At 40.1% G+C, this 20,497-nt stretch overlaps 1 protein-coding gene across 4 annotated transcripts in view; it reads right to left on the bottom strand.

Moving 5' to 3' along the window:
* NMNAT3 (nicotinamide nucleotide adenylyltransferase 3) overlaps window positions 1-20,497 on the bottom strand; it is a 97,486-nt gene that overhangs the window by 41,913 nt on the left and 35,076 nt on the right. For 2 of the 4 annotated variants that reach the window (XM_032264923.1, XM_032264900.1), the window contains exon 2: window positions 8,853-9,001. In XM_032264923.1, coding sequence (XP_032120814.1) covers window positions 8,853-8,961 — 109 coding nt within the window. In that variant the 5' untranslated portion in view covers window positions 8,962-9,001. The remainder of the gene's footprint in view (window positions 1-8,852; window positions 9,002-20,497) is intronic. The other 2 variants (XM_032264907.1, XM_032264916.1) reach the window with 1 other exon arrangement.

The following is a 20,497-nucleotide window of genomic DNA, read 5'->3' as shown; positions in this document are numbered from 1 at the left end:
CTCTCAAATTCAGCATACGTGGAGGTAAACTTGTCTGTCTCCCAGATCTGGCCCTCCCTCAGGACTCTCTCTCTTTCTAGTGGGTAGCACTCTCTCTTCCTCACATTCAATCCATTACCAGTTCAATTTCACCTTCAGTTGTTAACTGAGTAAGTATTCACTAAACTGACAAAGTTTGATTTAAAATAAACACAAGTGGATTATTGCTAAAACACAGGCCAATAATTAAATTATATTGATTAGAAGTAACAAATTGTCTAAGTAACAGAAAACAGAATTTAAATTTAATTCAATCTCTATTAGTAAGTTTGTTGGTAAACTAACTTACATGTTGGGAAAACAAGCATTTACAACTGGGAGTATATCCAACATCTTACGAGAAATGCAGGCTCAAATTCTTAATATATTCAATGAATGCTTTAGGGATGTCCAAAGCTATGGACTAGTCATATGTTGTACTGAACCATTTGCTGTCAAAAATCAGCAAAATAGGAATAAAAATTCCAAGTGAACTTTTTGAAACAACCCCCATCCACTACACAAACTCATCCATCAAGCCTTTGAGAACCTCCTCTGTGAGAACTTGCACAGCACGTGACACAAGACAAAGAAGTGCCTATGATTAGAGAACCACACTATAAAGTACAGAAAATCCACGGCTAACATTCAATTGCGCCAGCCCATATCTAATTCCCAAATTCTTTCAGGTAAAGGAGTGTGAAGAACATAGCTGCATTCAACATTTCATCTCTTGATCATGGATGACTTTGGCGGCATGTTATTAACAATGAAGATTGTCAGACGTAAGTTCCTTTTCATATAACATACACCCTTTTCATCATAAAGAGGTGTGTTATTACAGGACTAAAGATGGTTAGAAGTTTTGGTGTATGTGTCTATCATCTCTAAAATAGGGAGAATAGTAGCACCCACCTGGTAGGGCTGTTATAAAAATTAAATGAGTTCATGTAATGCACTTAGAGCACTGCCTGGTAAATAGTAAGGATGACGTAAGTGCTTCTGTCAGCTTTTAAGGTTATGTTGTTATTTCAGGAGAAAAAGGAAGAAATCAACAAAGGAAGGACAATTGTAGTTTGAAGAAGGAATGCTTGTGAAAGGGGAAAGAGTCCAAGGCCAAAAAGGCATTAGTGCTATTGCAGCAAACCAGGAAGACACTATTAATTTCTATTTAAAGTTACTAAACAAATTGCTTCAGCTTGCTTAATTCAATTTATATGCGTGTAATATTGAATGAAAATTGTGAATTGTTTTAGTGAAAATACACCCACAGAAGAGAGATTTAGTTTTCTTAATGAAAAAAGAAATCTTGGGACCAAATTTTCATTCAGCCTTAATTGCGAGTTGGTTCAGATGGAGAATAAAGGCACTGTTTAAATGATCTGTCCCTGGAAAGATGATGGGTCAAGTTATGGTTCGGTGCACAGATCAGCTGGCTGTGGGTAACAGTGGGTGATGCCTGGCTGTGCAGAAAAGGGAATTTCACTCCACATACTCTCATGGTGGCAAGCGGGTCCACTCTGCTTTACCAGCCTCATCTCTACACCTGAGTCTTCCCTATCTTGTCAGCCTTATGTTTCCTCCCATGCATTAAAATATGATTCTCCTCCACCTCTGGGTTTTACCCATGCTGCTTTCTCTACATAAACTCTGCCTAAACTGTGCCTGGCTAAACCTCCTCCAAGGAATTTTCCCCAACTCCAGGTGGAAGATGCTCTTCCTCTGTATCTGGTGCCACAATTACCTGCTACCATGTGGTAGGTCTCTCGTCACCTATGCCCTTTGGGTAGGGGGTGTAATTTAGCCAACTCTATTTCCAGCAATAGTGCTTGGAAGATGCAGTAAATATTTGTGGAATGTTGAAAGGTGGCAACCCAATGTATAACACTAACACAGGTAGCAGAGTACATTCTTAACTTTCAAAAATGACCAAGTACTTTCCATGGAGAGAGGACTGAATATAAAGGGGAGAGGGTGATTGAGGTCATACCTGACCAAAACCCCACTACCTAATAATATTCCAAGTGATAAAAATTATATATAATGTAAATGTATAATGTATCCAATGTGATTAATTATCTATGCATGCTGTGGTTATCATGTCCTTTGGGGACCAAGAGTACTCTCTGAAGCCTCACTGGGCCATGCTGAAGCTTCTCCTGAGGCTAAAGGAGAGCCTGCAAGTATATCGAGTGTCTTAGGTGTCCAATACAGTGTGTAGGTGGACCTGTTTGAGAAGCAGCTCGTTCTGCAAGTAGAGTAGAAACCCTGCCCCCTGGGAAACCTCACAAAGGCAATACCCAAGATGCCAGGGGCCTTTCTGACAAGTCAAGGTTGGCAGGAAAAGAGACTCAGGGGCTAACAGTCAAGCCCATGTTTTATCAAGCCAAGAGAAAGTTATATACTCCCCCAAATAACTTAAATGTTATTCGGCTCACTATTTTAAGATATGCAGGAAATACATCCTTTCTTCCTCTGCTAGACTAAGGGTACAAACATTTTTTTCTAAGAGATAAGGACAGATTTTAACACAGTAGCAATACCATTGTTGGCCTGAAAAAATTTAAACAATAATTTCTAAATACCATCTAATATCCAGCCAGTCTTCAAATTTCTCCAACTCCCTCATAAATATCATTTGATAGTTGATTTGTTTTGAATCAGGATTCAGATAAGGTCCATACATGATATGTAATTTACACATCTTCAAAATCTCTGTGGAATTTTATAGTTTTCAATTTCTCTTTCTTACTATTTATTTGTTGTGTCTTTTGCCCCAAAGAATGTATTGCTATCTTATATATAACTAAAGCAACCTTGTTGAGTCTTTAAAAAACAAGTTTAATCTTTTTTACTGAGGTATAACTGATACACAATAAACACTATATCTTTAAAGGGTATAATTTGATAGGTTTTCACATATGTGTTGAAATTACAGGCATGAGCCATGCAACTGGCCATATTTGACTTTTAAGAAACTATGAAGTTGTTTTCTACAGCCATTCCACTATTTACATCCCCACCAGTAGCGTATGAAAATTCCAATTGCTTCATGTCCTTAGCCATATTTGGTATAGTCAATTTTTAATTTTAGTCATTCTAATAGGGGTGCAGCGGTTTCTCACTGTGATCTTCATCTGCATTTCCCTAATGCTACTGAGCATCTTTCCACGTACTTATATGTCATTCATATATCTTCTTTGGTGAAGAGTCGGTTCAAATATTTGGCCCAGTTTTTCATTGGGTTGTTATTTTCTTTCATTTATTTATTTATTTTTTTGAAACAGGGCCTTGCTCTGTTGCCTGGGTTGAAGTGCAGTAATGTGATCTTGGCTCACTGCAAGCTTCCCAGGTTCAAGTGATTCTCATGTCTTTTTGCCTCCTGAGTAGCTGGAATTACAGGTGTGTAACACCATGTCCAGCTAATGTTTATATTTTTAGTAGAGACAGGGTCTCACCATGTTGGCCAGGCTGGTCTTGAACTCCTGGCCTCAACTGATCCACCCACCTTGGCCTCCCAAAGTGACGGGATTACAGGAATGAGTTGCCACGCCTGACCAGAATTTATTCCTTCTATCTTACTGCATGTTTGTACCTTTTAACCTAGTTCTTACCATCCTTCCTCTTCCTCCCTAACTCACCCTTCCAGTCTCTGTTAACTATCTTTCCACTCTCTACCTTCATGTGTTCAAATCTTTTAGTTCCCACATTTAAGTGAGAACATGAAATGTTCATCTTTTTGTGCCTGACTTATTTCACTTAAGAAAATGATTTCCAGTTCCATCCATGTTGTGGTAAATGACATGATTTCATCCTTTTTTTATGGCAGAATAGTGTTCCATTATGTATATATGTCACATTTTCATTATCTATTCATCCACGGATGGACACTTAAGTTGATTCCATATCTTTGCTATTGTAAATAGAGTGTAATAAACAGGTGAGTTCTGGTATCCCTTTGATATATTGATTTCTTTTCCTTTGGGTAGATACCTTATAGTGGGATTGCTGAATTAAATAGTGATTATATTTTCAGTTTTTTGAGAAATCTCCACACAATTTTCCACAATGGCTATTCTAGTTTACATTCTCACCAATAGTTTCTAAGAGTTCCCGTTTCTCTGCATCCTCACCAACATTGATTATTTTTTGTTATTTTAATAATAGCCATTCTAACTGGGATAATATGATATTTCATGTTGGTTTTGTTTTGCATTTCTYTGATGATTAGTAATGTTTAGCAGTTTTTCATATACCTGCTAGCCATTTGTATATATTTTTTGAGAAATGTTCTAAACATATCTAAACAAAGAAAAGGTGCAGGAAAAATATGGTATAAAAGATAAACACTGCACCTTTAGAGGGCACTTACCATGAATGGAGCCTGCAGGACTGGAAGTTGCTCTGGGTGAGTCAGGGCATGAGTAAATGTGAAGGACTACAATATTACTGTAGACTCCTATAGGCTTTATCATCACTGTTTATTTAAACTATACTACATTTTTAAAAGGATTTTTCTTTCTTCAATAATACATTAGCTTACTGTAACTTTTTTACTTTATAAAATTGTCAATTTTTTAAACTTTTGGATACTTTTGTAATTATACTTAGCTTAAAACACAAAGATATTGTACAGATGTACACAAATATTTTTCTTTATATCCTTATTCTATATGTGTTTTTTAAAAATTTTTACTTTTTAAGTTTTGTTAAGAATTAAGATACAAACACACATATTAGCCTAGGCCTACACAGGATTAGGATCATCAATATCACTGTTTCCTACCTCCATATCTTGTTCCACTAGGTCTGCAGGGGCAGAAACATGCATGGAGCTGTCATCTCTGATAACAATGCCTTCCTCTGGAATTCTTTCTGAAGGACCTGCCTGAGGCTGTTTTACAGTTACTTTTTTTTTTTTTTTTTTTTTTTTACAAATAGAAGAAACACACTCTAAAATAAGTATAAAAGTAAATACATAAACCAGTAACTTAGTCATTTATTACCATTATCAAGTACTATGTACTGTATGTAATTGTATGTGCTAGGCTTTTTAGACTTTTATATGATTAGTCATGCAGTAGGTTTGTTTACACCAGTATCACCACAAACATGAGTAATGCCTTGCACTATGATGCTGTAATGTCACTAGTCAATAGGAATTTTTCAACTCCATTACAATCGTATGAGACCACTGTTGTACACACGGTCTGTTACTTGCTGAAATGTCATAGTATGGTGCATTATTGTATTTCCTTTCTTCTGCTTATTTTGTGTTTTGTCTATTCCTCTGTTTATCAAGGTGAAAGTTGAAATCATTGGTTTGAGACCATTTTTTTCCTACTATAATATCTCATGCTATAAAGCTCTCCTTAAGTACTACTTGAGTGGCATCCTAAAGTTTTTTATATATTGTTTTCACTTTCATTCAGTTCAAAATGTTTTCTAATTTCCATTTTGATTTCTTTTATGGCCCATGAGTTTTTAGAAGTATGTTATTTTATTTCCATATTTGGAGATCTTTCTGTTATTGATTTCTAATGTTATTCCACCATGGTCAGAGAATACACTTTGTATTACTTTAGACCTTTTATATCCACTGAGACTTATTTTATGGTTCAGAACATGGCCTATTTTGGTAAATGTTCTGTGTGCCCTTGGGAAGAATGTATATTCTGTGATGTAGGATGCAGTGGTCTATAAATGTCAATTAGGTCAAATTGTTTAATAGTGTTGTTCAAGTCTTTCATTAATTTTCTGTGTGCTTATTCTATTAATTACTGAGAAGAGCATTAAAATAGCTGACTGTAATTGTGGGTTTGTCTCTTTCTCCTTGTAATTTTATGAGTTTTTGCTTTTTATGTATTTTGAAGTTCTATTACTAAGTGCAAAAAGTGTTAGTATTACTTCTGCTTAAAGAGTTTACCCCTTATGATTATGAAATAATCTTATTTATCCCTGGTAATATTCATTCCTCTGAAATCTACTTTCTCTGATACTACTATAGTCACTCCAGCTTTCTTTTAATTAGTGTTAGCACGGGACAGTGTTCTGTTCTTTTACTTTTAACCTATCTGGGTTTCTCTATTTAAAGTATGCTTGTTTTTTGTAGCTGGGTCTGGCTTATTTTATTGAATCTGGCAGTCTGTCTCTTTGCAGAAGTTGGTAGACTATTTATGTTTAATGGGATTATTGATATAGTTAGGGTTAAATCTCTTATATCGTTTTCTATTTGTCTCATATGTTTTTTGTTTCCCATTTCCTCTTTTTCTTACTTGGAATTAACTGAGTATATTCTGATTCTATTTCTTTTGTATACTTATTAAGTATAACCACTTCATTTTAGCAATTGCATTAGAGCTTAAAGCATATCTTTATCACAGTCTATCTCTAAGTGATGTTATACCACTTTACATATACTTCCATTTCACCCTCTCAGCCTTTATTCTACTGTTATCATATATTTTACTTCTACGTATGTTATAAATCCCACAATGTATTGTTATTTTTGTTTAAACTGTGAATTGCCTTTTAAAGAAAATTAATCAATAAGAAACCTTATATAATTGCCTCATGTGGTTACCATTTTCAGTGCTCTGTATTCCCCTGTGTTGGTCCATGCTTCTCTTTGGTATTGTTTTCCTTCTGTCTGAAGGAATTTAGCACTTCGTGTAATGCAAGTTTGCTGGTGGTGAGTTCTTTCAGCTTTCGAATATCTGAAAATGCCTTTACTTTGCTTTTGCTTTTGAAAGATATTTTTGCCAGAATGGAATGGATATAGAGTTCTAGGTTGACAGTATTTTCTTTCAGCTCTTTAACAGTTTTATTACACTGAATTCTCTTTTGGTAAATTCAGTAACAAGATATCTGTTGCCATCTTTATTTTTGTTCTGTGGCTGCTTTTGACTATTACTGGTTTTGAGAGATTTGATTATTATATATCTGTGTTTTCTTAATGTTTCTTGTATTTGGAGTTTGTTCAGATACCTGGATCTGTGGGTTTTCACCAAATTTGGAGAAATTTCAGTCATTATTTCTTCAAATACTTTTTCCAGTTCTTTGTTTTCTCCTTCTAGGATTCCAATTCCAAGTATATTAAGCTGCTTCAAGTTCTTCCATATCTCACTGCTATTCTTTCCTTTTTAAAATTCCTTTTCTTCCTGTATTTTATTTTAGACAGTCCCCTAATCTTCAAGTTCACTAATCTTTCCTTCTGTAATATCTAATCTGTTGTTAAATCTTTCCAGTATATTTTTCATTTCACAGATTGTAGTCTTTAATTCTAGATGTTTGATCTGGGTCCTTTTTATATTTTCCATATATTTACTTAACTTGAACATAGAGCATATAATTATAATAACTTTTCAAGCCTTTGTCGGCTAATTCTAATATCTGCATCAAATCTAGTTTGGTTTCCATTGGTTAATTTTTCTCTTCATTATGAGTGTGGGTACAGACTTTAAATTTTTTTTGTCACAGAACGCCAAACTGTCCTAAAAAATGTTTTATCGTTTATTCTATTCCTACCAGTACAGTCCTATTACTACCAGTGCTTCTTTATTCTGCCAGCACTGAATTTTGTCAATCTTTAATCTTTGCCAGTCTCATAGGCTAAAACTATTTACTCCTATAGCAGATATTTTTTTGAGCACTAACTATAAGCCCAGTGACACATGGTTACAATTCTGCGGTATTCCAGCAGCCATAGGAGATACCCTCATGGTGGTGCTTATCAGCTTGTGTAGTTTATCACATTCTTATTTGAACTTTATTTGGTTATTGTGATTTTAAGCACCTTTCCCTAAGTTTGTTGGCCATTTATACTTCTTCTTTGATATACTGCCTACTAATATCTACCAATTAGTTTTAATAAATTGTTTGAATATTTTTAAATTCCTATTAGTTACTAAGCTATTTATTTGTCAAGGATAGACACTCACTTTCAAAACATGTTTTTAAAATAAAGGCATTTCCTTTAAAATAAACTAATACGGGTACATGATTTCTTTGAAGAAATGATTTCTATGTTACTCAAATACTTTTTGCTGTATTAAAAGTAAATAGGAATTGATTTTGGTATAAAAACAATGTCCTTAAAGGCAAACTTTTTCAAACAATATAGAAACACAAAATACATATATGAATATATAAGACATTCACAAATATACAAGTAAATAATTTCATATATATCTGATAGCAACATATACATATATTCCTTAGAAACAATCATGCAGATTACAAATGTCACTTTACTCCTTTGATAATGAAATAGAAAGTCAAGGAGATTAAACATCTTCAGACTATATATTTCCAGCTGATTAAATATTTCTGGCAAAGTCATGCCATCTGTATTGGAAATGCCCCATGTATAAGATTATTAATTTGCAATAATCTAGGATCTCTTCTTTCAAGAAAATGTCAAAATGCCCATTATCAAGCATTTGCTTATCCTCTGAAGAGTATCAGGACCTTTCTAAGGTACATGCTACCTATTCATCTGGCTGTATAGGCAAATGTTGGGAGTACCAGGGAGGATGCCCTTATTTTGGAACAGGTTCTATAGAAGGCCTGTTGTTATTCATTGCCAATGTGAGGTGGATGGGGAGGGGAGACCTTGAGATGTGTTCAGCTCCATGGAAAGGGGTATGACTTGTACACGTGTCATAAGACCATGAAGCATCCGCCCTCTGAATATGATGAAAAAAATATGCCACCAGTTATGCTGTGAATAAATAAACTGAGCTGCTTTAATAACAGTGATGCCAGCAGCCAGAAAAGCCCCACGAAGCCTAACCCACCAGTTCTTCTGTTGGGCTCAGGGCCCCCTGACTGACCTGTTTGATGTAGGTGATCTCTGGCCACCTCAAACAAGCGCAGGTGCATGTTGGTGATGGGGTTAAAGGAGCCACACGCCAGGAGCACCACAGGGATTGGGCTCTTCATCTTGTCAGGCACATCCACATCAGTTGCAGTGGCCACCCTGCTTTTATGGAGACAAAAGCTCATGTCAGGGAGTTATCACTGAGACAATTATCCAGACCAGTTTCTTTAAGCCACACACAGACCATTACTTCTCACTTGTAAGATGACTGAGGAGGCCATAAAAACAACATTTAAGGAGAGTTTGCCATGGGCCATGAAGTATGCCAAGTGCTATGCCAAGATATATCCTTCTCTTGCCAAGTCCTTTTTAACAACCCTGAGTGGTTACTCATATAGCTCAGGGACCGTAGAAGCTACTGGGCCGGGACTGGAACCCAGGCAGCCCGATCCCAGAACCCGTGTTCTGTTCTGAACCTCTATATCCTCCCTGGGCTCCGACAGATCACCCTGGGGTCAGAAGGAGGGCTATAAAACCCCCATAGTGTCATCTCTGGTAGTCCTAATAGATCTCACAAGGTCCAAGAGTAGATCAGTACTTTTAAAACACTTTTTGTTTTGAAACAATTTCAGACTTATTGAAAAACGGTTGCAAAATTTGTACAAAATTTTTTATACTCTTTATCCAGATTTCCCAGTGTTAACATTTTACCACACTTGCTTTATCATTCACTCTTTCCACACACATACGTATCTGTATATATGTTTTTTCTGAAATGTTTAAGAGCAAATCATAGACATAAAATCCCTTTACCTCTAAATGCTTCAGTATGTGTTTTCTAAGAATGAAGACACTTTCTTACATAACTGCAGAATGATGAGTGAAATCAGGATACCAACACTGTTACCGGACTATTACCTAATGTGCAGACTGTATTCTGATTTCACCTATTGTTCTTTACCTGGGGCCCAAGCATTTTGAGAGGGCGCAGCACACTATCTGGCCTCACTCTGTTGAGGTTAAAGGTAAGAAGGAAACAGCCTGGACTCCAGGGCAGGCTGGCAGACATGGCTTTATTGCCTCTGAGATGTTGCCTCCTCGAGGTGGGACTTGGTTGACCCCTAGACTGCCTCTCACTGGCTATGAGACCTAGACAAACTGCAGACCCTTTCTGAGCCTCAGTTTCCTAATCTGCAAGATGGAGATAATGTTACTTACTCTTACAAGGTTGTAGTGAGGATAGATTAGTTACGTATGGAAAAGTGCCTGGTACATAAGAAGCATTTAATAAACTATCACTGTGACTGTGTGGATGATGACGACAATGGTGAGAAAGGTGCTGCTGCTGCTGCTGACTCTAATGGAGGAGGAGAAAGGAGATGACAGTGTGTCTGCGGTAGGCAGTGTTTCAGATGGCTCCCAAGGATCCTTCTAGAATTCACTGGTAATCTCACCCCTTAAGTACGGGCTGAAACTTGCTTCCAACAAACAGAATACAGCAGTAGTGGTTACCACTTCTGAGATAAGGTTACGAAAGGCCTTTGGCTTCCCTCTTGCTCACTTCTTTTGCTTTCTCACTTGCTCACCATGATGCAGCCAGCTGGCAGGTTGTGAGCTGCCCCATGGAGATGCCCATGGGCCCAGGGAGTGAGAGAGACCTCTGGTGGCCAACAGCCAGTGAGGAACTGGACCTGCCAACAACGATGTGCATGAGTGTGGGCGTGATCTTTCCCCAGTTAAGTTTTCAGATGTGACTGCAGCCCTGTGAACACCCTGATTGAAGCTTTATAAGATAAGCTTTAGAACTTAAATTATATCTGGATTCATGACCCACAGAAACTGTGATATACTAAATAAAAATAATAAATAAATGTGTTGATTTAAGCTGCTACATTTTGGTGTAATTGGTTTTGCAGTAATAGATAATACAGCAGCCAACAGGAGGAACGCATTTACTGCCTTTATTGCTCATCTTGCGACGATGCTCTTAGCTGTAATCCTGCAGTTCTGGGAATAGCATGTGGAGTGCTCAGTCACAGGAACCTGGAACCCTATTTGTATCTAAGGGAAACTTTTAACTTGGCCCATGTTATCTGCTTCTCTAGGCTTTCATCAAGCTTCCTACTTTATAGTCTAGCAAGAATGAACTGCCTGTTAGGGCTTCTTTGTGAGACCTTCATGGTTTCCTGCTTCAACCTTCTGTATAGGCTATTTTGGTTTCCTCCAACCAGAAAAGCCCCTAGCACATCCCAATCTGTTAAGACCCAATTTATGTGATCACATTATTTATGACTTCAATCACTATCAATTACCTGCTAGGTACCTATATCAGTTAGGGATATACTGGCTGCAAATACCAGAAGCCTAACCTCAGTGGTCTAAACAAAGAGAGGTTCACTTGTTTCTAACACGACAAGAAGTCTGGAAGTAGGTACCTAATGACATTAGATTACCTGCAGTTCAGTTTTTCCCTCATGGTCACAAACTTGCTGTTACAGCTATAGCCATCATAACCTCAATCAAGGTAAGGGGGAGGAGCAGGGAGCTGTACTGGATTAGCTATTCCTGTTAATCAATAACACAAGAGTATTTTAAGAACCTCCTGTAGATTTTGCTCCTGTCTCATTGGCAAGACTAGGTTACATGGCCACTGTAGCTACAACAGAGGCTAGAAAGGCATATATTTAGCTTGACAGCCTCTCCAGTGAGAGCAGTGAGGGAAAGGATATTGGAAACTGGATTAACTAATCCACTGTGGCTGCCACAGAGTTAGGGTACAAGTGTCTGGGAGCTGGGAGGGTAGAAGGCTGCAGAGACGGCTTCTCTGACATCTAGCTTCTCTGACTTACCTTTAATAAATCACATGCCACATTCTATTAAAAAAAAAAAAACCTGCTTATGAGTCTCTCCTATTCACTGATCAGTAAACACTTTAGGAGGGGAAGTGGTGTTTTCTCCATCTTTGGATTTCAGCTCGAAGCACAGAGCCTGGCCCAGAGTGGGGCTCAGTGAAGACGGAGACAGGGCACTGGCTGGCTGGGGGGCAGACCTGCCTCCTGCTGGCGAGAAGGCCCAATGCATCTCCTACTGTACACAGAGTTGTTCTGCATGTACTGTGAGCTACAGTATGAAGATGAAAACTCTCAGCCTACGCGGGCCTTGGTCTTTCCATACTTCCTTTAAGGCAGCAGGAATACCCCCTACCGTGTGGGAAGAAAGCAGTCAACAAACTGCTGCTAGCTTCTTCCCAGGGAGGTTGGATGGTTTAACGAGTTATTTGCGAAGTGTGCCAAGCTATTCACAAGAGCAGCCTCGTGATGACTGTATCTGAAAAGGGGGCTGACTGTTTTTTTACAACTATCATAAAGTCTTTCAAAATCCTATTTCATTTCGACAAAATATACGTTGTTAGAACTGTTAAAACATGTAATTGTAGCATCTCAGGTAACCTGGGGCTCTCATCCATTTTTCCAAAAGTTCCCAGAAACTGTAAATTAGAACAATTGTTTGAATGGTGGCATCAACAGCACTGAAGTGTGAGGCTGAGAAGGAGAATAAATGACCTTTATTAAGTGCCTCTCTTTCTTTTTCTCTTTTTGCTGTGGGCATGCTGAGCCACACTGTTCTAATGGTGACTGTGCTCTGTCTGGGCCACATCTCAGGCTGAAGGACACACTGAGTGCACATTTCCAGGATCAGTAACAGGATCGGTGCACCTGTACCATTTGTATACTCCAATTTGCTTCAATTAAGTACCCTCCCAAGCCAAACCCAGAGAAATACAGTGATAGGGTTAAAATGGACTCACTCCAGGAATCCACCAGGACAATACACTGGCTCTCGGGTGAATGCAAATCTCATCAGACCCAAGGCAAGACGCATGCCATAGAAGTGTCCCATCTGCCTTTATCATCTAATAATATCTAGTGAGACGGAGTAAGTGAGGGAGACTTTTGCTATTGGGAAAGGCTTCTCATCAATAAGCATTTAATGGAGGCCACAGAGTGAGTAATAATTGCTGCTGAAGGATTTAACAAGTTGAGAATGTGGTATACAGGCTTGTTGGAATTTATCATTAAACTGGAGATAAGGCAAACGGGTTCCACCTTTGGCTCCCGCCCCCTCTCCAGCTTTACTGCCTCCTACTCCATAGTTACCTAGACAGCATTTCATCCCACTCCTCAAGCGTAGCATGCTGCTTCTGCAAATGCAGTCATGACCACCCGAAACGCCCTCCTCACCCTTGTCACCCTGGTGATCTGCCTTCAAGATTTTCTCCCTGGAATACTTACCTTCTCTCTCCCCCCACTGTCCCTACCACCATGCTAACTCTGTACCTGTTACACATTTTATCACCTTTCTCTTTCTTCACCATGGAACTGTCATTGTTTTTATGCATGTTGCTCTTCTCCAAGTGGAAGATAATCTCCCAGAGAGTTTTTCCTTCTTTTTTCTTTTTCTAAGAGACAGGGTCTCACTTTGTTGTCCAGTTTGGAGTGCAGCGGCATAATCATAGCTTGCTGCAACCTCAAACTCCTGGGCTCAAGTGATTAGAGGGTGGTTTTTTTAAAGTAATTTTTTAAAATTATACTTTAAGTTCTGGGGTACATGTGTAGAACATGCAGGTTTGTTACGTAGGTATATATGTGCCATGATGGTTTGCTGCATGCATCACCCCATCATCTATATTAGGTATTTCTCCTAATGCTATCCCTCCCCTATCCCCCCAGTAGAGAGCGGTTTTCAAAATTATCTTGGTCCTTTCAACTCCTAGCACTGTGCCTGGCACCAATAGGTACTCAGAAAATGTGTGTGGAACAAACAAGAGAGTCAGTGTCTGTCCCTGACCAAGTATTTTTGTCAGAAGGCTACCTCCTCTCTTTGGTTCTGTCCCAGTCAATGGAGTGGGCCTTCCAGAGATATAAAGTGAGATTTCTGGCTCCTTGAAGGCACACAAGGTCCCACTTCGCCCGACTCAATCTGAAATAAAGAGACATCCCTGCCTGTTGGGCCCTCTTTAACACCATGATCCTGTCAGAAAGGATATGCTGCCCTCCTGCACATTGACAACAAGGTCATTCCTCTGCCATAGAGAAGTGGAGGTTGATGGCTGTCCATTTGCCAAGACAGTCCAGATAATTCCTTCCAGGTTTTACTGCCCAGACATTGCTCACTACACTGGTTTTCAGAGTCCATCCAGTTTCTGCACAACAGCCAGGTCTCTGGCACCCAGCTGCCTCTGAAGGATTTTAAACAGGGATGTGACTTGCTCAGTCTGTGTTTTAGAAAGAATATTCAAGTGCATCAGGAAGTCTCAGGGACAGTGGATGCATCAGAAAGTCTCAGGATGGCCCAGCTGCCCTCAGGTCTTTCTGGCTGGAGAAGGTCAGGTGGCCTTCACCTTCCTGGAATATGGCCTCTTCTGCTGCTCACGTCTCACCTGACTCAGCAGGTAATGTGATGCTGGCCAATACTCCATGTGTACTAAGTTCTAACCCAGTGTGCATCTCTCAGCCCATTTGTCAGAGGCTGTCACAGAGGCATGGAATGAAAGGCGAGCTGGGAAGGTTAAGTGCCACCACTGCAGATGCAATGTGCTAATGCTCATCGCTTGGGAGGCAATCAATTTACCTTTCCCTGTGGTGAGCATTTCTAACAGGCCCAGGCCCGGGAAAGTGGCTGAAAACATCCCTGTTTATTATAGACATAAAGCAGATGCCTTCAGGCAGAATGGAAATGGATTCTACAAACATCTTTCATTACACAGACCTCTTGACCAGACTCCTCATCTTAAAGAAAACAAGAGTCACGGTTTGTATGTGGGGCTGACGACCACATTTTTCAGGACTTGGTGAAATCATTTCCATCTGTGTGAGTGTGTCGACTCCTCTAGGCAATCAACCTTCATGCCAACTCCGGTACTTTTTCTTTTTAACTTTGTTGCATTCACCCGCTGTCGCTATAGGCACACAATGCTGCTAAAAACAAAAGCAAAGCATACCTTCCTTGTCAGTGTGAGGATCCTCTGCCAGTCACCCCTTGGAGGAAACAAACACACATCAATTAAGCATTCATCCTAATTGTGAGACTCTCGGGAAAGGAGGCAGCCCACTCTTCAGTTTCGAAAAATTTCAAAAGATTTAAGAGCACAAGGAGTGGAATGAGATCTCTTGCAATGCCACACTCATGAGTTTGGGACTAGTTTTAATCGCTGCAATAAAGTGCATCTGGGTAACTGCTACTGGGTTTATTGAGTAATAGGCTAGTCACTGTGCTAAAAACTTCACACACATCAATACTAATTCTTTCAACACGCCTGGAAGGGGAGGGTTTGTGCTTGCTTTTTGGTAAAGAGTCCAATCAACCTCCCTAAGGCTCAGTGAGCCACAGAGAAAATGGAGTTAATTATAGGTACTTCTTAGAACTCTCATGAGGGTTATTGGAAGTGACCCATCTAGCACAGTACCTCGCCCATAGAGGGTTCTCCAAAAATATTAGCCCCTTTTTCTTTTATTATGTTTACAACATAATTCGCCACTCCATCTACCAGCTGCCAGGCACTTCTTTACCTTGCTTGAAAAAGACCTCCCATTTTTCTAGTTACCCATAATCAAGACCTGGCAGCCCTTAAACACACATTTGGCATTCTTCTGCCTATTAGGCAGCTCGCTCAGACCAGCTCAGCTTGGAGATGTCACCACTGAAGGGTGCTGATGAGGAAGGTCAATCCCAAGTACCACTGCTGTAGTCCTTTGTCTAGCTCCAACAAAGCAACCCTCCTCTAAGCATCCCTTGTACCTAGAATTCAGAGTCAATATTGAAAAACATGGGAACAGACAGTCTAATATAATTCTGGAAGAAATAACATTTTCTGAGGATGAAAAATAAATATGCCTCAAATCATAGCTGACCTGTCAACTTGAACAAAGATGGTGGAAGAAGGGGTTAGAAGGTAAGGAATGTCTTGGTCTGCTGTTAGGAATGCAAATGGCAGAAAATTAAAAACACAACCTACCAGCTACTGTGCTAGTGCCCTGGAGACAGAGGAGTAAATAAAATCTGTTCCTGTCCTCAAGAAGGTTCTAGCAGGAAGAACAAGCATCAAGGACCTCTGGAAGGATAGAGTTTGCTGGTGACTTCTCAATATCCATTCTCCCATCCTCTTTAGACACAGAATGCCTGTCTTCAGCTGGGCATATTGCTACCTTTCCCAATGTCTTTGTCAGAGGGTGAGGCCATGTGCCTAAGGTCTGGCCAGTGATCTTTGAATAGAAGTGTTAGGTCAGGCACTGTCCTTAAAGGGGAAAGGCATGCCTTTCTCTTCTTCTCTACTCTTGCTACCTGGAATGTGATAGCTGGAGCATGGCAGCTATCTTAGACCCTGATGGCAAGGACCAACTCCAGGTTTGACAAAGAACAGGTCAAAAGAAAACCAGGACCCCATGACCCTGAAGCTGTCACACCAGCCCCGGGCCGCCTACCTCCAGGTTTCTTTTACCTGGGGGAGAAGCGATCTTCAAAGCCACCATTATTTTCCATTTTTCTGTTATACACAGCTAAACCTAATTATAACTGATATGCCAATATTCAACAAATGTTTATCAGGTTAGTATATAAAAATGGAAAAGTATGTAAACTTTTAGAGGTTTCTATTGTCCCAGTTAAGTCTATTTTATATGCAGCAACTCAAATGGACATTGTTTGAAAGGGAAAAAATACACCTAAGGAAAAGAAACTACCATAACTTATTATATGAATTTTTCATGGGAGGAAAAATCCTTACTCAGGACTCTGGATGGCTGAAATGTGCAGCAGCGAATCTGCTTTTTTGTAGATCACAAAAACCAGACGCTGTCCTATCAACGTCCCCCCCAGAACAGATTCATTAGGGCTTGTTGTCGCGCTCTGCTGCTAGTGGGCATTTGCCATATGGCTTGGCAGTTTAATGGTTTTCTGATACTTGACAAAAATGAAGCGCAATTATTTTGCAAGGAGCTTGCGTTCCTAGATGGGTCTTTTCCAAATAACAGCTGTGCCTCAAAATTGAGTTACTCAATTTGCAATTTGTGGACACAATACTCAAACATTTACAAGTGAGCAAAACCTCAAATCACTTGGGCTATTTCCAGGCATCAGAGTTTATGAAGATTTTAGCAATGTTACGAGTGTGCAGCTGTCAACAAACTCAAGCCAGCATCTCTGAACCAGCAGACCCGGCAGGCAGTAGTGATGTCCTACTTATCAACAGGCCATGTGGAATTGACTACAAACCTGTGGGACAGAAGGAACTTGAGGGTGAGAAGCCTCACTCCCAAAGCCCACAGACTAAATCTCTATTACTTCCTTTCCATTTCCTATCACATTTGTGTAAGTGATGCCTAAATCTACAGCTCTAGACTTGACCCTGCTTACGTGCCCCTAGAGGTCCACAGATGTCTGCCTGACACTGGCTTGATGACAAGACAGACATGGAATCAAAGCCAATGAATACTTCCTAACCGAGTTATCTTGACTAAGTCTATCAGTCAGGAGAGGCCATGCAAGCTACACTAACAAAGAACCCCTAAAAGAACGTTTGGGCTGAGACAATGGGGTTTTTGAGACATAGTATCATTCCATTTGCAAACAGGGATAGCTTGACTTCTTATCTTCCTATTTGGATTTGCTTTATTTATTTCTCTTGCCTGATTGCTCTGGTTGGATTTCCAATACTATGTTGAATAGGAGTGGTGAGGGAGGACATCCTTATCTTGTGCTGGTTTTCAAGGGAAATGCTTGCAGCTTTTGCCCATTCAGTATGATGTTGGCTGTGGGTTTGTTATAGATGGCTTCTGTTATTTTGAGATAGGTTCCTTCAGTATATAGTTTATTGAGAGTTTTTAAAATGAAGGGATGTTGAATTTTGTCAAAAGCATTTTCTGCATCTATTGGGATAATTATGTGGTTTTTGTCTTTAGTTCTGTTTATATGATGAATTACATTTATTTATTTGCAGATGTTGAACCAACCGTTCATCCCAGAGATGAAGCCTACTTCATTGTGGTGAATTAGCTTTTTTATGTGCTTCTGATTTGGTTTGCAAATACTTGAGAATCTTTGCATCAATGTTATATTGGCCTGATGTTTTCTTTATTTGTTGTGTCTCTGCCAGGTTTTAGGATCAGGATGATGCTGATCTCATGGAATGAGTTGGGGAAAAGTCCCTTCCCAAATCTTAGTGGCTTAAAACAATAAAGGTTTATTTCATGTTCATAATATACACCCATTCCACATTGGTTGAGGGCTCTGCTCTATGTCATCTTTGTCCCTCAAGTGAGCAAAACCTCATCCGTGACTCAAGATGATAGATCAGCCACTACATGGAATGCAGTCAGTCACAATAGTAGAGAAAAAGAATGCTCTAGAAGGTTCCTCACCAGCAACTTTGCACTTGGCCCCAAATTGCCACGTGTCACCTCTATAGACCCCAAGCAACTAGAAAATACAATTTGTCTCTATGTGCTGAAGGTGGAAAGCCAGAAATATTTGGCGAATAGCATGTGCGTACTATATGACTTACTCAGTCTGTCTCAACCTTAGTGACCCATATGGAAAATGGAGATTCTGGCCTCACTCTACCTCTCTTACTTGTCTCCCACCCACCTTTATTTCCTACAAGTACTCTATATCACCACCATGCTGGGATTACCTACCATTCTCTAATGTGTCTTTTGCATGCTCCTGCTTCTTGGGCATCTGTTTATGCCATTTCCTAGTGCTAGAATGTTCCCGGTGGTCCACTTGGAAGTCAGTGCTCCCTCCTCTGACCTTGTAAAGGTGACATACTATATTTGTCTATATATAGACAAATATTTTTAGTCTATATTTTTGAGCCCCTATTCTTTCCTTGTCTAGCACACTGTAAATCCCTGAGGGCGGGGATCCCACTGGGTCTAATAAAGAGTAGAAGGTGAGTATAAGAGATATTCACCTTATTTATTGGGAGACAAGGCAAAAATGAAAAGCAGATCAGAGTGGGAGCCGGGGATCAGCAGCCCACTTCATGGCAGGATCTAGGCTGAAGCAGGTAGCTGTGGAAGAAATGTTCCCCAAATCAAAACAGCAGAGCACCAGGTTTGTCCACCCTCCCATCCCCATGATTGCCTTCAACATCTGGCATTTCTCCTTTGCCCAGTTTGCTTTACCTCTTGAGAATTTCTGCCTCCTAATCTGGGGTGCCAGTTCCCTTCTGAACTTAAATTTTGTTTTAACCCCATAAATTGTATCTTCTGCCTTGGCCAAACCCCATCCAAGGACCCCGATTCCTGATTCCTACCTTAGAGATAACATTTGATTCCTCTGTCCTCTCCCTGCCTCTGCCCATAACCAACCTGGGGTCCATGCCCAAGGCCCACATTCCAGTCTAACAGTGGATAATATGCCACCTTTAGTGTTGGGAAAGCAATCCCATGCCATCTACATCCCTGGAAGCTTCCCTGTGTGGCTGCAAAATGCAGAAGCAATTGTTCATAATGACACGAGGGGATGGCACCATGGCCCTTCTAGTGCCCAAATCACGAAACTGGCAGCCATTTGGTTCTTCTCCCTCCCTTGCCTTTACAGTCTGTCAGTTCCACCTCATATCTTCATGGCTCATCCCTCTCTCAAACTCCACAGTCCGTGCCTTAGATTGGGACTCATTATTTCTCGTTTGGACCTGAATGCATTCCTAGCCTGTCTCTTTTTCCCAGTCTCACCTCTGATCCATCCTCTTTGTGTTGAATCTTTCAACACACATATCAACATGCTGATTCCCCGCTTAATCCCTTCCCTACCAGTTCCACTCTGGATAATGTTGAAATTCCTCAATGTGTCATCCAGAGCCCTTATCTGGTTATGACCTTTTCCCCGAAGCCTTGCTACTTACCCTCCAACCCCCTCCCTATGGCTGCTCTGTCAAACTGCCTTTTATCCTGTTCTGAGTGTTCCACTCACTCTCACCCATGTATGTCAGGCTAATGGCTACATCACTTAGACTTTATCTCCTCTGCAAAGCTCTCAATGTCTATTCCTTCCAAGCTAAGTTGGGTTTCCTCCCCTGCCTTCCACATCCCCTTAGACCTTTCTCTCTTCCATCTCATCCTATCCTACCTTACTCTCTATTCATTGCCTGTCTATCTTACCAGAGAGTGAGCTTCTTAAGGGCAAATCATGTGTTTTATTTTTGTATTCCAAGCTCCAAGCATAGGATCTTGCTCAGAGTAGGCGTAAAATGTGTGGGGATTAATCAAATTGAATGTATGGATGAGGTCAACACAAAGACAACGTTGGAAGGCAATTCTCCATGGGTTGCTCATGTTTCTGTATGCCTTTCAAGTAGGCATTGGCTTCTGATTGTTCTGGACTATCTTTCATGGATATTTGAAGACCCAACAGCAGCCTTAGAAGACTGATATTGTCTCCTGCTGGGACAAAGGCAGGCAGAGTTACTATCCAGTATAATGAAGATGATGCCCCTCTTTGGAACAAAAGACAGGCATGTTTATTGACCCTGATAAAATATCTGGGTTCCCTAAGCCCAGGGATCTTCTCCCATAACACAATCCACTGCAACTGTGGGTGTCATGTGGCCATCTTCCCTTCTTCCTGTGGGAATTATAGCTCAGAAAATCGCACAAG

This window comes from Sapajus apella, unplaced genomic scaffold, assembly GCF_009761245.1.
Source record: "Sapajus apella isolate SASKATOON/1434 unplaced genomic scaffold, GSC_monkey_1.0 scaffold4, whole genome shotgun sequence".
Lineage (NCBI taxonomy): Eukaryota > Metazoa > Chordata > Mammalia > Primates > Cebidae > Sapajus > Sapajus apella.
Note: the sequence above shows the minus strand (reverse complement) of the source record. Positions and strands in the feature narration are given on the sequence as shown.